This window comes from Protopterus annectens, chromosome 3.part0, assembly GCF_019279795.1.
Source record: "Protopterus annectens isolate FY-2018-M chromosome 3.part0, PAN1.0, whole genome shotgun sequence".
Lineage (NCBI taxonomy): Eukaryota > Metazoa > Chordata > Ceratodontiformes > Protopteridae > Protopterus > Protopterus annectens.
In genome coordinates, this window is record NC_056731.1 from 2,572,736 (window position 1) to 2,590,914 (window position 18,179).

The following is an 18,179-nucleotide window of genomic DNA, read 5'->3' on the forward strand; positions in this document are numbered from 1 at the left end:
TAAGACACTTTTAGAACAACAGACACAATAAGTCTTCAACCAACAATTCCCAACTCAGAAGGGTGTAAGCTACGTCTCCTGCCACAAGAGTTTAGACCACAAATCTTCCTTATGTAATCTCACTAGTATGAAGCCCAAAATGCTTAAATCAAAACTAAGAGGCATAGAATAATAGTTACAATGTAGTCAGACTACTAACAAGCAGCAATAAATGCAGCAGTTTAAATGCAACTAAACACTTTAAGAAAGTGCAGCAAGATGCTGAATAAAGTAGGAATAATCACAAATACAGTAAAAGCAGCTGAATAAGTACAGGTTTTAGTAAGTGAGTAGGTAGGAAACAGAAGATAATTCACGTTTAAGAGACTAAGCGGGATAGCCTTCCAAGCTGATCCCTTGGTGCTAAGTAGAATGAGCAGATGAGATGACACTGGGAGGAGTGTCCAAAATTGGATTTATAATAGAGGAAGGCAGCCCAAAAGCCACCAACTTTAAAAGTTAAATAGCAGCAGGGCGGATGGGTGGGTAAAATCAAATGCAGACAGAGATCAGTAATAATCATGCAGAGAGCAGCAAGTCAAACAAGCACTACAGCTAAATAAAGATGCCACTAAATATTTGTAGTTAAATGAGGAATATTATTTCTCAGCTCCTCCAACTAATTAGTTGGATTAGTTGGATGTTAGTCACTGTCTTCAGTATAATTCTTTTCTAACTGACCCTAACAAAGACCACTTGAAACTCCAGAAAGGACAAACAACTTAAAACAAAATGCTGTATAAAAAAGATAAAAAATACAGAATTAACCAAGCGTTAAATTAATAACTTCAATCCAGAATCAAATGCAGACAGAGATCGGCAATAGGCAGGCAGAGAACAGCAAGTCAAACAAGTATTACAGCTAAATAAAGATGCCGCTAAATATTTGTAGTTAAATGAGGAATGTTATTTCCCAGTTCCTTCCAGTAATTAGCTGGATGTTATTCACTGTCTGCAATAGAATTCTTTTCAAAATATCCTTATTCACCCTGACCCAGATGGCTTTGTTAAGGGAGAAACTGCCTCAGGTAAAGTATTTAGGTCAACACAATGGACTGAGGTACACCACAGAGATTACTGTTCATGAGCTGCACTAGCAGTCAGTGTGGTAGAAAACAGTTAATAGGGTGATGTGACCCCATCTATTTACAGCTCATGGTTGGTCTACCTTGCTCAATGACTTGAATGAAGGTTGCAGGCAGCTTGTAACAGTTCATTTACTACTCACAGACTAGGCTTCTACATATCAGCTCCTTTTACAAACTTGTGTAAGGGTCACAAAGGCTGCGTACTTGTTCTGCTCTTGTTTGTATTAGCAATAGAACTGTTTGCTGCTCCTTGAGCAGTAAAATGGCAGCTGTCCATTTTGGACATACAGGTAGGCAGAGGTTCAGGAATCCTGCTCCTTTCATAGATGATATCATATTGTATACTCTTTCTATGTTTAAAGTGTGGGAGACTTTAGAAGCTTGGCAAGCAGTTTCTAGTTTTATGATTAATCCTACTAAATTTTTTTTTCCACAACATTTTGACCCCTCTTTCATTTGGGAGCTCACATAACTTCACTTAATTTTTGGGAAATCACCTTGACATAGCCCCATACATAAGCAGGGACCTCAATACAGGTTATGTGGTCCATAATGCCAACCTGGCTTAACAAACAGGAATATGTAGAGTTTAATGACCTTAATGTTGGAGCTTAGACTCTCTCTTCTCAAACATATCCTCTACCATAAGCTTCCTTTTATACAAAATATGATCCTGTACCTTAATCTTTTTTATTCTTTAAATCCTTGAAGTTTTTCCTTTACATAATTATGGAAATAAGACACATACATGTTATCCTTTCTCTGGTCATGCTGAAGGCCTCATATTGGCCTGGCACACATTACTTCTCAAAGTACAGCTGTATCAGGACATCTAGGTTTCTCACTTGCTTTCCAGCTTATATTAGTAGGTAGTATTGAGTTGGTTGTATTTCTTGATGAAATCTTCTTGATTTTCTCTTGAAGCAACTTCTGTATGATGGAACATAGTAGATTTGTCTATTAGTGGTTATCTGGTATCCTTTCATTGGATTATGCTTAGCACTTTTGCCTTGGGTTTTCAAAGGAATCCTTTCAGTATATAAACAAAGCAGTGTAGTTCTCAAAGGTCTGCTATGAATCTTTTTTTTTTCAGTTCATTTATTTTATTAGTCAAACTTTTTTTTCATATTTTTTTCAAATATTTTTTTTATTTTCCAAATAATACAATGTTTAACAACACAATCATCAATAAACAAGTATTATAAATCTTTATATACACTATGTACAATTGACCTGATCAAAGGAGGGAAACAAATTAATAAAATATATGACATTAGTAACAAACATTTATAATATTCAATTAATAAAGTATAAAGTTACACATTAATTATTTATGGTTCATTTTTAATGCTTCAATAAGATTTAAAAAATTTTCCCAAGGATTATTTGTCCAGGTTTTAGGTGAAATTCTTGATTCCTTCACCTTGATTTCTAATGTCATTGTTTCTTCCATCAATCTCAAGAATTCTTCGAGAGTAGGTTCTTGTGAAGACTTCCACTTTCTAGTTATACATTTCCTTGCCACAGCTAGTATGGACCAAAGTAGGTATAGATCTTTTTTATTCATTCCAATAGTATTGTTAACATTTAAGAGGACTAAAGATTTGGTTAAAAAAAAGGTATATGTGAATATAGCTTGGAGAAAAATAGTAATTTATTCCCAGAATTTTTTTATATTAATACAATCAAAAAATATATGAGACCAATCAGCTTTACAGTTTAAAGAACATCTCCAACAAATGAATTTAACAAGTTAATTGAATTTTGCTAGTTTATCAGGTGTAATAAATGCCATATGAATATATTTCCATGTAAATATTTTCCATACTTCTAAATTAAATGTTAATTTAACAGAACATAAAAGATTTGTTTTACTCTCAATTGATAGATTAGTGTGACATCCTTTTGCTATGAAATTCCAATATCTTGCATTAGGGTTAGCTTTATATGTTATTAATATTTTGTATAATTTTGAAATTAGGTTCATCCAATTAGAATTGCCGTAAATAACTTCAGATATTAGACTTATCAAATTTGGACTAGTTTTATAAGGAGAATTAATAACTTTACTATTAAGATCCTTAACATATGATAATATGCTTTGTAGTATCAACCAATCTGCTGATGGAATGTCATATTTATTCTGAATTTGTTGAATGTCTAATACTGCTTGATTCTCTATACAATGTTGATAACAAGTAAAGTTTTTCCCCTCCCATCTAGTTATGATAACATTATGAATTTTATTGAAGAAATTCTTTGTAGAGTTAAAGGGTATTATCAGGTCTAGCCAAATCTTAATATCCATGTTAGTATAGATACATCTTCTGAATAAATTGTAAATATTATTTATATAATTTAAGTTTGTTGGTTTTGTTATATTATATTGAATATTAACAGCCAATATGTGCAGCATCCTATTATTTTGATGCTAAAGGGCTTGTTCCTATTTTCTTTAATCTTTAGATAGACTACCAGGTCCTCCTGCTGTTTTAAACTATTTTTTATCAACTTTGATGGCATCAAGTGTTCAAGCTATATTTCTAAGCAAGAAATACTCTACAGAAAGTTTGACATAATTATCTGTACATCCTCAAGGCCATAACTATTTAGATATAAACACATGAAGTAGTACACATGTGATAGATAACATTTGATCTGATGTCAGTTTTCATTCTATCCTCAGCTGTTGGGTTCGGATCCAATCTTTGGATCCAACTCGGTCTTTATTTTAGCTCATGGCCAGCAAAAAGCTCTTGAGCGCATTTACCCACAATGCACCAACACCTAACATACCTCAGATCTCATTTGCTGCTTTTGTTATTAGATCTGGTCATCTTGAGCTCTCAAGCGATTATTTAAACAAAACGATAAGTATTTTAATATTATTTTTTTCAAAACGTATTAATAGTTTATCCTCCCTTTTCATTATACTACTTGTAGCTAGTTCTTTAATATCATAGCTGGTATTGTTTATTGTATATATTTTTTCTTTTTACACTTTTTTTGTGTAATTCTTGATACCATTGTTAGTATCTCTCTCTATCTTTTCTTCTTTATAAAAAAAGTAATTTTCTTTTGTTTTATTTAATTTGTTGTTGTGGTGTACAAGGATGTCAGAAAAAGGCCCTTCAGGTCTTGAGAAGTGAGGGCACAAGTTGCCCTTGTCCGACACTCACACTTTATGTGTGTATTGTTTGGGCCCAGACCACCTTCAGGTTGATTGTACCACTTGCAAAAACTTTAAATGTTCTGCAATTGTGGATAGAAAAACTGAGGTTATATTCATGAGGTTGCTTTCTACTTCCTTCTCAGGAGCTATTGCTGGGGCTTAATCCCCCAAACCAAAATCAAAGGAACCTTCCACTAAGTCTCCTAAATCCTCTGGATCCTTGACTCCGTATTCCTTGAAACTGCCAAAAAAGAGGCATACATTGGATCTGAAGGCTGCTGTTCAACCACCATTACAAAACCCTCATCAGATTCAAGCCTTTAGATCTGACATTCTTACCCAGAACCAGATGCTCTCTCAAGAGTGTAAACTATCAGATTTCCAGGTCAGAAAAATAGATCACAGTATCACAACTTCGGCACATTTGATTCCTCAAGTTTTGGGGTTAATGTGAGCAACTGTAATTTTAGATTGTCTAGCAAGATTTCATATTAGAATTCTTCAATGGTTGATTCTTTATCAATGCACGCCAGCCCAAATAAGAATCACTCAGGCATTTAAGAGATATCTTTGGTGGCGGCTTTGATCAGATCAAGTTGTACAACACTGGCCTTTTATTTTCCCTCAGCCCAAGGCTGTAGTGACCACAAATGCTTCCCAGATTGGTGGGGGGAGGCACTTCCTGGTGGCACTTGGTCCTACAAAGAGACCAATATGCATATCAATGTCCTGGAAATGAGAGTGGTGCTTTTAGCATTGGAGGCCTTTTAAAACTCTCTCCCTTTCGGGACAACTGCAATACAAAGAGACAACATGTCAGTAGTCTGTACATAAACAAACAAGGGGGATCCAGGTCTTACTCCTTGTGTTGAGAAGCCCTCAGAGTCTGGCAATGAGTGATCTCCTCTAACCGCTTTCCAATAGTAATGCACATGACTGGGATGTCCAATATGATAGCGAGGAAATTGAGAAGGTCCTCATGAGTGGTCTATCAATATGAAAGTGACAGAAATAATTTTCCGTTAATGGTGCCAGCCTTGCCGCAATCTTTTTGCTTCTCCCCTAAACAACAAAAACAGCAGCTTCTTTGCCCTGATCCCCTCACTGGGGGAATCACTGAGTGATGCTCTGCTGCAAGATTGGCCCCACAGCTTTCTCTGCGTTAACCCACCAACTCCGCTAATTCCAAACTTTCTGCAGAAAGTTTCCTAGTTAAAGAGCAAATTCATCCTCATTGCACCTTACTGATCTTGGTAGATTTGGTTCCCCTTCCTTTGGGCTCATCTATTTTACCCACCTTGGATTTTGGATCTGATTCTAGACCTCCTGTCTCACTTGACAGGCATGACTCATCTGGATATCTCAAACCTCAAACTAACAATGTGGTTCCATTAATAGCCAAACAACCAATGCTCTCTTCCCCTGTTTGGCATGTACTTTTATATTCCAATAAGGCTTCAACAAAAAAACTTTACAGAAGTAAATGGAAAAGGTTTGTTTTTCTGGGCATATCAGAAACACATTGACCCCATCTCAGCTCCTGTGCAAATTGTTCTGGAATTGACAACAATTTTTAATGAGGGAGTTAGCTCCTCAACAATTAGCATATCATTTAGCAGCAATCTCTAACTTACATATTGGACTGGATTCTTCCTTGGCTTCATCTAAACATTGTAAGGCTTTTTTGAGAGGCAGTCTCCTGATGAGAACTCCCTATAAAGATCCTACTACACATGGGATTTAATTTGGTACTGCAGGCCTTAATTCATTCCTCCTTTGAAATAGCAGCAAAATATGATCTTAAATTTCTGACCTGGAAAAGTATCTTTCTCGTAGCCATTACCTCTGCTAAAAGAATTCCAGAACTTCAAGCACTGTCCTTTAAACCTCCCTACCTGATTTTTCATAGGGATGTGCCAACCCTTCTTTCCTACCTAAGATGGTGTCAGAATCCAATATTAACCAGTCTGTTAATCTGACAGTCTTCCTTCCTAAATTTGCCAACAAAGGTGAATATATGTTGCATTTATTGGATGCCCACAGACAATTACATTTTTGCTTACATAGAACAAAAGAAATTAGGAATCAATTATTTGTGTCCTTTGCAGATTATAAATTGGGCAAATCAGTTGCAAAGCTAACTTTAGCCAGATGGCTGATGGATTGCATATCATTTATCTACAATAAACTGGATCTATCCTTCCTTACCAAAACCTTTAAGAGCCCATTCAGCAAGGTCCATGGCAACTTCTTCAGTGTTCCTATCTAGAGCTTCCATGGACAAAATATGTGCAGCTGCAACTTCGATCAATCCTCATACTTTTATTACTCACTACAGACTGGCTATGGCCTCAAGGGGATGAGCAGCCTTTAGCTCAGCTGTGCTCAGGAATATACTCCTCTAGAGTCCACCTGGGATTTTTGGCAGCTGGGAACTCTGTCTCAACAGCTGAGGATAGAAAGAAAACTGATAACATCAGATAAAAAAGTTATGTACTTACGATAACGTTCCATCTGTGCTGTCCATTTTCATTCTTCCTCAACTTCTCAACCACCAACCTTTTTTCACAATAGATTTCTGGAAGAATAAGAGCTGATAAGGACACCACCATCCTTCATGTTGAGCTCCGGGCATAGTTTCTTCTGTCAGGAATATGATATTAGTACTTTCTACTTTATGTAAACCAGCAAACAAGATCTGAGTTATGTTAGAGGGTCGGTGCATTATGGGTAAGGGAGCTTGAGAGCTTTTTGGTGCCCATGAGTTAAAGTAACAGCCGAGTTGGACCCAAGAATCAGATCCAAACCCAACAGTTGAGGAGGAATGAAAATGGACAACACAGATGGAACATTATGGTAAGTGCATGACTTATTTTTAGCCCTCAGTAAGAAGTGTTGCTTACATGTGGAAGCAAACAGTAAATACCAGAAAGTGCAAAATATATTGAAAGAGCAGAGAGCAAAAAAAAACAGAGACATGCATGCATACACACACCTATGCAAATAAACGCTCAGCTTAGCTGCAGCACTATACAAAGCGAGTTCTTTACTTTATATCACAAAGAGACAATCCAGTTTGAAATATTCTAATCCTTGTTTATTTCCATCACAGGCAATTGAAGACCACAACAGAATATGGGGAATTGTACTCAGCAGTGCAATTAATCAGGATGGCAGATCAGTAAATCCAATTACCAGACCATCACAAACACAACAGGAGGAACTTCTGAAAACAATTTATTCAGGCTTCATAAACTCCTCACATATACAGTATATTGAAGCTCATGGCACAGGAACTGCTATCGGAGATCCTACAGAAGCAAGAAGTATTGGAAACATTCTTGGGAAAACTAGGAGACCACAACTTCCTTCCCTTGTATTGGGTTCAGTTAAAGGAAACATTGGCCATACCGAGTCTGCAGCTGGAGTGGCAGGCCTAATTAAGGTGCTTTTGATGATGCACTATGAAACAATTGTCCCTTCCTTACACTATTCCACAGAAAATGACAACATAAATGCTAGTTCTCTAAATCTCAGGGTTTCAACTAGTGTAGAAAGATGGGAGGACTTGACATCTGGCAGAATGGCTGCTGTGAACAGCTTTGGATTTGGGGGCACCAATGCTCATGTAGTGGTAAAGCAGTATAAACCAATGCTAGTCCAGAAAACTAGGGAAAGGTCCCATGAACTATTTGTAATTTCTGCTGCATCAAAGAAATCACTTGAAACAATGATGAAAAAAATAGCTGAATGGATAATGAAAACATCAGCCTATATTACACTGGCACATCTGACATACACTTCAGCATGCAGACGAAGTCATAGAAATCACAAATATAGAAAAGCATTTGTAGTTTCTTCCCTTAATAATTTACAGTTTAATCTCAATTCAACATCTGCCTCTGAAAGTGTGCAAGGAAAAAAAGACTTACAACTCATATTTCTGTTTTGTGGTAATGGTGTGACATACAAAGGAATGTGCAAACATCTGATTAAAGATGAACCTGTATTTAGAGACAAAGTTAAGGAAATACAACATGAAATGCAAAAATATACAGAATTTGCCCTTTTAGACATTTTAGAAAATGGTTGTGATGATTATTCTAAACCAGATATTGCACAACCACTTATTTTTGCTGTCCAAGTAGCAATCGTGTCTCTGTTAAAACACTGGGGAATTAAACCTGCGGCTGTTATTGGACATTCACTTGGAGAGGTAGCAGCCGCTCACTGTTCTGGGTTAATAGACCTTAAAGATGCTGTCCATGTTGTGTACCATAAAAGTACACTGCAGTCAAAAGTCACAGGAGGGAAAATGATAGTGGTTGGCAATATTCCTATTAAAGACGTATCTGACATGATCAGTTCTCATGATTGGGATGTGTCAATTGCAGCTTTTAATAGTCCTTTGTCTTGCACTGTGTCAGGAGATGCTGGCGCAGTAGAAAATTTTCAACAAGAATTAGCTAGATGCTTTAGCAAACAGAATCCATTTCTTCAAATTCTAGATACACCAGCTGCCTATCACAGTCATATGATGGACTGCATTTTGCCTCAGGTGAAAAATAACATAGGGAATTTTCATCCAAGGAAGTTAGAATCAAAATTATTTTCAACAGTGAGTGGCAGAGAGGCTTCTGATAATGATTTCATAACGGGCACATATTGGAGCAAGAATGTTAGGCAGCCAGTAGCCTTTGAACAGGCCATAAAATCTGCTATCAGTGGAAAAAGGAATATAGCATTTGTTGAAATAGGACCAAAAAGAGTCTTGCAGAAAAATGTAGTAGAGACTGTAGGGAAAGATGCATTAGTTTTTCCGTCTTGTCTGCCAGACAAGGATAAAGAAACAATACTTGCCCTTGTGGGACAACTGTTTGAATTAGGCTATAATCCTAAATGGCATCAGTTATGGGTAGGCCATGAAAATGTACCGGCTCCGTATCCAATGTATTACTTTGACCGGATTAAACAACTGGTAGATGCTAAACTGCCAAAACAAGGACACTCAGTTGTAACAGATTCTCACCATCCCCTTATTGTAAGTGCTAGCAAGGATTATAAGGAATTTGTTTGTGTGATATCTCATTCAAAAACACCACACATTTATGAACACATGAATAATGGTGTTAGTATTGTTCCTGGGACATTTCATGTTGAGCTTGGTATAGCTGCTGTGATGAGAAGCCTAAAACCAAAAATTCCTCTCAGGATGTGCCAGGTTACAGTTAGGTTTTCTAGACCCTGTATAGTTAACCAAACTTCAAATGAGCTTAAGATCACCCTAGATTCACAGGAAGGGGCAACTACATTTAGTGTAACATCTGGTGCTGCAGCTTATGCGACGGGACAGGTCAAGCAGCGTAATAATTATGTTACTGAAGAATGCAATATTGCAGTAGAACTCATCTTCAAAAGGTGTAGGACACTCATAACTGGAGATGAAATCTATGATAAGCTTTCCAAAGTTGGATTTCATTATGGACCTGTTTTCAGGCAACTTAGAAATGTTTTTTTTGGTGATGAACTGAAAGAAGCAATTGCAGTCATTAAGGTGCCTGAAAATATCATAAATGAATTACATGAGTATCACCTTCATCCTGTTGTACTGGATTACTTTTTGCAAATGGTGGCTGTTGTGACATCACAAATGTGTATATCCAGAGCAGGATTTCCATCAGGAATAGACTGCCTCATCATGTCTCAACCTCTACAAAAGGAAATGATAATGTACATGAGAGCAACTAAAATCACTTCAGATTCTGTAGAAATTTGTGGATGTTTTGCTGACAGAAATGGATACATTTTGGTGGAACTTAAACACGTCCGATTTATGTTTCTGAAAAGTAATCATTCAGCAGTGGATACACTTGTTTTTCACAATGAGTGGAATGAAATTCTCCATTCAACAGCATCTGATGTTCCTGCGATGATGTCACACAGAATATTAGTTTTTGCTGATAATTATGGTATTGCTAGTAGCTTAATGAAACATCTTGATAAGAATGCCTTGTATGTCAAATACATGGACCCAGAGATGGTACTGAAAGAAGGTGTTAAGAAACTGTTACTACATGCTGGCATCCTAGCAAGTATTGAAAACTGTGAAGATATTGTATTTATGTGGGGAACTGAGAAACATAATGATCTAGACTCACATAGATTAGTTCGACACCTGTCTGGTATTTGTGAAATTTATAGGCAGCTTGTTCTGTTGATAGCTGAGATGAAATCTACATGTTCCATTAGAACTATTACCTACAGAACAGCTGACAGAATAGTGGATCACATTAATGTAGGGTTTGCACTGATTGGAATGATTAGATCTTGTACAGCAGAAATTCCAGCGCTAATGTTTCAATTAATTGATTTGGGGTCTGACAGCACTATGGATATAATGGCTTTAGCACAGGTTCTTGTTACTTACCAGGCAAAGGAATATCCAGAAATTATGATTAATCAAGGAAAGATTTATGCTAGTGAAATCTCACGTACAAAGTTCAACAAAGAAAGATCAGCAAACAACTTTGACTCAGTTAACAAAGACAATTTTATGATCAAAACAGCCGACGCATACAAAATTGTTGACCTATGTGCTGAACCAGTAACATGTGAGACTAATGAACTTAGCAATGGCTATGTTGAAATTGAAGTTGACAAGATATGCATTCACTCTGGAGAGTATTTTCCCATTAGTATTTCTGAGCTGCAGTTTGGCCATTCATTGTACTGGAATGAATATATAGTGGAAAAACACAAACTTCTTGCTTTAGATTTCAGTGGTACAGTTACCAAAGTTGGGAGCAGTGTTAAAGGATTAAAGGTTGGGGATCACATTGCATGCTGCTATCCAGAACTTGCATCTTTCAGAATTACAGTACCTGAAGCTGTTTGCTATAACACCAAGAAACTTCCTTGCCTCATGCATACTCCTTGTGTTTCATATGTCATTTTAGCATGGGAAATGCTGCACAAGAGTTTACCAAAAGTACGTCATGGTGAAATTTTAACAATTGTTTCCACCACACCTGACAGTACATTCTGCAAAGTGCTAACCATGATGGCGAAAGAGTCTGGCTGGCAGCCATCTTCAATAACAAATCCTAGTGTTTTGCATGGTAACACAGTGTGTAGTGTTGCTGTTATTCTTCTTCCACCGTTTGATGACTCTGTTTTGGATAATATATATTCCATTGACACGGTAAAGCATGTAATTCTTGTATGTGGCAACAAAACAAACATTAAGTTTCCTCAAAATTTACTAAAGAAAAATGAAGTTCAGATTCACATTCTTCATGCCATTCATGTATTGCAGAAACCATACCTTAAGCATATAAAGCAATCCATTTACAAATGGATTATGTCAACAGGTATTGGGAAAAGATTGAGTTTGCCAAGTAATGTTTTTCAGCAAAGAAATGAAATATATGGGCATATGTGGTCAGTGAATCCAGTGTCATACTTTAATTGTAACTCTGTTTCAATGGCAGTGCTAAAGCAAAATGCCTCAGAACACAGTCTTTCAGTTATACCAGTACATACAACAGAGCAGAGCTTGTTTCAGTCAAATGCTGCTTACATTGTAACTGGGGGACTTTCAGGTCTTGGGTTTGAAACCGTGAAGTTCATTGCCCAGCATGGAGGTGGCTGTATTATTATTTTGTCCAGGAGTTCTCCATCAGCTGAAAAATTACAGGAGATAGCAAACATTGAGAGCCAATATAAAGGTACCAGGGTAGCTAGTTTGAAGTGTGATGTTGGATGTCAAACAGATGTAGAAAAAGCAATCACTTTAATTTGTAAAACATTCCCTAAGTCACCAGTTAAAGGTGTGTTTCACAGTGCTGTTGTTTTACATGATGGACTTCTTCCAACTCTTGACAGATCTCTGTTTGAAAAGGTGTTCTTACCTAAGGTTGCAGGGGTGATGAATTTGCACAATGCCACTAAAAGCTTCCAGCTGGACTACTTTGTTTGCTTTTCATCAATTACCTCCTTTATTGGAAATTCAGCCCAAACAAACTATGCTGCTGCTAATTCTTTTCTTGATATTTTCTGTCACTATAGACGTCACTGTGGGCTTGCTGCACAGTCTATAAATTGGGGTGCTCTAAATTTAGGGCTGTTACTTAACAAAAGCAATTTTCAAGCTTTTCTGGAATCCAAAGGCATGGCCATTATGGAGATTACAGAGATTTATGATTGTCTTGAAGCCAGTTTAGTACAAAATAATCCACAACAAGTAGCATGCAAGTTCAACTTCACAAAAATGTATAATCATGTTCTTTCCCAAAATGTAGCACTTAGGAAAAGATTATATACAATGCTGACAGAAGAAATTAATGAAAAGAAAGTTCATCTTGAGGAAAAAAAGCACTTTTCTTCAGCTATTAAACCTGAAAAGTACATCAACTCATTGTTGCACAAAGTCAGCAATGTACAACCAGAGGATTTAAATACAAATGCCCCACTTTCTGCATTTGGAATTGACTCCATGTTAGCTATGACACTGCAAAATTCTATTTATGAGGAAACACATGTGAATATTCCTCTTGTCAAAATACTTGATCCCAATACAACTGTATCGACCTTAGTTGAATTTCTGAAAGAAAATAACACTGATGACTTTCAAACTGAGGATTCAGCAGTAATGAAAAGCTCTTCTGAAAACAGTATTGTGGAGGAAGCTTGGTTATAAGAATTCAGAATTTAATTTATATTGCATTTCCGTATTAATTGCACATATTTTTAACATCTTTGATAATGGCGATGCCTCAAGATTTCAGTGATATTGCATTTCCTTTGATAAGTGAACTTATTTTCTGCATCTCTGCTAATGATAATTTTTTTTTTCCAAATTCTTTATTTCAATTTATGCAATAATACAAATACAAAAATTCATCTAATACTAAAAAACTATATACATAGTGCCAGTATCCAACTAACTAAACAATAACCCATGTACCCATCTCTCTGAGAGTTCACAGATAAAACTCAAAATGTCAAGCCAAGCATAATAGTACTCAGAGTTAGGAGTGAATTCACTGCTAATGATAATTTTACAATTAAGGCAATTAAATTACTGCAAGTATACCATAGAATGGACGCAATTCAATGTTTGGCAAGCTGTTGAAGTTATCATAAGTTGTAAGTGTAAAAACGCAAGTGAAAGATTCATATGTTAAAATGTACATACTGTGAAATTTTTATTTACTAACTAATATCTACAATTCCTTATAAGCTTTGCTGTTTGGGACATTTTATATAGAATATTAATGTTACAGTGAGCCTGATATTCAGAATTCTCAAAAAGTGTCAAACCTTCATGACAAAATAATTTTAAAGTCATGAAGTTACAACTGCCTTGAGTGCAAATCAAGTAACAGAATTTATTAGCAGAGAAAGAACATTTAATCAATAATATGATAGAACGAACTGTTGTTTTCCAGTTTTCCAGCAGCAGGAAGATTTCATTTTCATTCAGAATTTTTGCAAAAATCAAAAGTATTCTTTTTAGCCGTGTCAGTTAACGTATCACATTTATTGTAAATCTGGCACTTCATTTATTACCATAAAACCTTTCTGCTACCTCAGACTCACCTTCAACCTTTATTTTTATTTTTATTTTTATTCTATATTGCTATTGCTAGATCCAATAATGATGGTAACGTATAGTTTGGTTATCTGAGATATGTGATGTTAATTCTAGTTATGTCATACTTAAATTAATTATATTTGTCAGGCCTATAATTTTTTAGAATACTTTGCCCTTTTAACTGTACTGTTCATCCTGCTAAAAAGTGTATAGTTTGTCTGTTTTATCTTGTTTTATGTGCAGTTTTGCCTTTTATCTCTTTCTTTGTCTGATAATCCTGTCTCCATTTTTCTTAATTTATAAGGTGACTGAGTTAAGATGTACCTTCTTCTCTGTATTTACTTTCAAGGATCATCCTCCAGCCTTTTGTTTCAAACTTTGCTAGCTTTCATAACAGTGCTACTTAGCTTTTTAATTTACCTTATAAAATGTTTTCTTGATATTTGTATTTAATGTATGGATCCGCCTTTTCACTGTTCCTTTTTCATGTATATTTTCCAGTCATCGGCATTATAAAATACATTTTAAAGATATTTGGAAACCATGCTTTATGTTTATATGTTTCCAGTTATATACTTCTGTATTATATGACTATTTCATAAAATAGACATAACACTTGAATAGAAATGCAGTTCCACAATTAATACATATAAATCACATGTTAATCCACCATATAAGAAAGGCAGCTGTTGGCAGTATCTGAAAATGCACTTCAACAAAAAAGGAAATATGCATTACAATATATCACAGAACTAGTACATAAAACAAAACACTATTACCTCCAAATTCCAAAGCAGACATTTTTAAATATGGAGTATGCCCTCAAATCACATACGAATCCTACAGTCTCACAACATCAAACAAGTTAACAGCACTACAAACGCTGTACTTTCACAGGTGCAGGGTTCATTTTTTGCTATAAGATTTATTATCAAGCTTCATTACAATGTCCATTTATTCATTCAGCATCACTGTAGCTGTCTTTGATCAAATAGATTTTGTTCTAATGTCATGATCCTGTGCCATGAAGATGTTACAATACAGGGCAACAAGCTGCCATCCATTGTCTGTTATAAACAACATACATGACTCAGTATCTGTGGACTATAACCACTTACAGTAATAATAGTTGAAAAGTAAGTGAAATTTTAGGAAAACCTCAGCAAAGTCTGGGCTTTGAACCTAGGTCAAAACCATTCATGAGAACAATTAATGGGTTATTTTATAAGATTATGGTACTTGAGGGTTTTTTTTGTTTGTTTGTTTGTTTCTGAGATATACCTAATTCTTAATAGAACTGACAAAGAAATGCAAATTGATTTTATTCTTTATAGTCTCTTTGACCATTTTATGATATATGTTCTAAAGCAACTGTCTTCGAATTATTGATCTTTACTGTTTTCTGATTTAAACCTCAACAAAATCCAATATCCATAATATTACAAGTGTTCACCTTTATGATACTTGCAAGGAAGAAATATGTAAGTAACAGTAATGTCTAAAAGTACTGTGTTGATGTTGGTGGTGAGGTATATTTAATCTACTGTTAATCAAATTCTTGGCCCAAAAGTTTGTATCATTTGAGAAAAAAATTATTCGTATTATATTTACAGAAAATAAAAACATTTCTGAATTTCAGTACAGCAGATATTTTTGTTCTCAAATATCTGATGTCTTAAGCATCAAGATATGCAATACACATGCTAGTTTTTTGTGATGGTGACCCCCTCTGTATAGGCAAGAGCTATCAAACATAAATTCTCTAGACATATAAATAATTTACATAATAATGAGCAAAATGACTTGGCTAATCATGTTTGGTATCTATTTGATAATGCTTGTTTTAATTTTTGCTTTATGTCAAGGAACAAGCATGAAGTTAGTAAAGTTATTGAAATATGAAGTTAGTAAAGATAAAATATCTGGTACATTTCCATGCTTTTGGTTTGACTTGCATATGATCATATTGGATTGCTGCATGTGTCTGATCTTTAATTAAGTGAAAAAGCAATGAATGAGAATGGAATTATTTATTAGTATTAATTCATATTATACACAATGTCTCTGAGAAAAGACAGGTGGGGTCAAGGTGCATAAAAACCATTATCCAAATGCACATTTTTATGAGTTTACTGACTGGCTTGAAAAGAAAGCTTTGAAAACAGTCAGCAGCAGATAGGGAATGGAGAGTGGTAAAAGAAAAAAAAAAAAGCACACTGATGGACCAGTGGTTTTAATTATGTACCTTTTAACTCAGCTTAATTAATTTCACTGAATCAGTCTTAATACAATTCATCATAATAGCCATTTATTTGTTTATTAACATTTTTTTTATTGGAAATTGGATGTCAGTACTCATTTTCAGGAGAGGTCCGGGGAGTAAAGCTCCGCAGATGTATATGTGTATGTATATATATATATATATATATATATATATATATATATATATATACACACACACACACACACACACACACACACACACACACACACACACACACACACACACACACACGCACAAACAGAAACATAACAAAATATATTTATTAATTTATTTATTTTACATTTGTTGATCGGGATAGTCCAACTGGATACATGCCCATTTTCAGCGGAGGCCCGGGGAGAAAAGCTCCAAGATAATAATACATATCAAACATTTAGTAAATGCTAGTTTCAAGCAGATTACAGTCATAAGCAATACCAACATTTAGCACATATAGTACTTATTATAAAACACTTTATAAAACATAACATTATTTTCAAAGTTAAACATACATAACATTACATTCAGGTTTAAGACACACTGAGCAGCAGTTATACAATTGACCCTTCCTGAAATGGAGTGGAAGAAAAAAGTTAGAAGTAGTTGAAGGTAAGGCACCTAAGAAAGAGAGAGGTCACTAGTCGGGGTTAGTGCAAGGACATAACCAATGAGTTTTGAAGTATTTCTTGAGTTTGTTTTTGAATTGAGTTAGTGAGGGTTCTAGGGTCAAGTCAGCTGGGAGTCTGTTCCATATTTTTCCAACAGAGTTGGCAGACAGAGAGTCCCCAGCTGAGTAGTTGGATCTGTATGTTTGAACTAGGAGTCTAGTGGATGAACGCAGTGGCTGGGTGCTGGTGTAGGGGCTGATAATATTTTTAGTGCAGGTGTATTTTCTGGTTGGTAAAGGACTTTATGTGCCACTATTAGCTGGTTGAACTGCAGTAGGCTTGGCAGTTCAAACCATCCGAGGCGATTTAGGTTGTGACAGTGGTGTGTCCGGTAGGCTGTGCCAGTAGCAAATCTGGCAATGTGGTTATAGCAGGATGATAGTTTATTAAGATCTGTTTTGTTTAAGTTAGAGAATAGAGGTGAGGCATAGAGAAGAGTTGATAGTAGATGGGAATGGGCAATTGCAGTGCTAGCAAGTGGGGTAAGGAAAGGTTTGATTCTGAAAAGAGAACCAAGTTTTTTATTAAGGGTTTTGATAGTTTGATTGATATGAGCATCAAACTTCAGGTTATCAACTATGACACCAGTAGTTTAGTTTGGGCTTTTGGGGAGATGATAGTGCCATTTTTAGCAGTTATGTTGAAGACTGGCAGGGGGGTCCTGCATGTGGGGGAGAAGAGGAGCAACTTAGTTTTGTTGAGGTTTAGGATTAGATGTTGATTTTTAGATATTGATATTATAATGCTACATAGCAAAACAGTATCTGAGATGCATAATAAATATTATTAAAATTCTAAGTAACATTAATGGTATTTAGGATTGCCCAAGAACAGGTTGTACTTTGTTGAAAGACAAAGAAATAATTATATGAAAGCAGAGTAAGGAAATTTGAGACACAGCCAATGAGGTCTCAGAGACAGGGTCACATAGTGAGAACATAGACAACATAATACGCGAAGCCTAGAATAATATTATTTATTTGTTTATTTTATTTATTGACATTTATTGACCTGGAAAGTCCACTGGGTCAGAAACCCATTTTCAGTGGTGGTCCAGGGAGAAAAGCTTCACAGTGAGTAAAATAACAACATCAGATTACAGAAGTTGGGTAGTTATACAATTTTAGAAAGAAAGACTTTAAACTCTCTACCATCCTCCCTCTTCACTCCGTCCAGTGCCATGGGTTGACTGGGTCACAGGCAGGGGCTTCATCCTCTGTTCCAGAGGAGCAGATTGCAGGGCTTTTATAAAAAGCATAATAATGACAAGCCAAATGCATGTGTACTGAAAACCTTTGAACCTGAATCCACACACAAAATAAAAAAATAAATAAACAAAAAACCATGCATACAT

The 18,179-nt window shown here is 35.6% G+C and overlaps 1 protein-coding gene across 1 annotated transcript in view; it reads left to right on the top strand.

The window, feature by feature from the left end:
- LOC122797326 (highly reducing polyketide synthase 40-like) overlaps positions 1-12,997 on the top strand; it is a 267,568-nt gene extending 254,571 nt beyond the window's left edge. The window contains exon 6 of the mRNA XM_044066142.1: positions 7,412-12,997. Within this exon, the coding sequence (XP_043922077.1) occupies positions 7,412-12,997 (5,586 nt within the window). The remainder of the gene's footprint in view (positions 1-7,411) is intronic.
- The last annotated feature ends 5,182 nt before the right edge of the window (positions 12,998-18,179 follow it).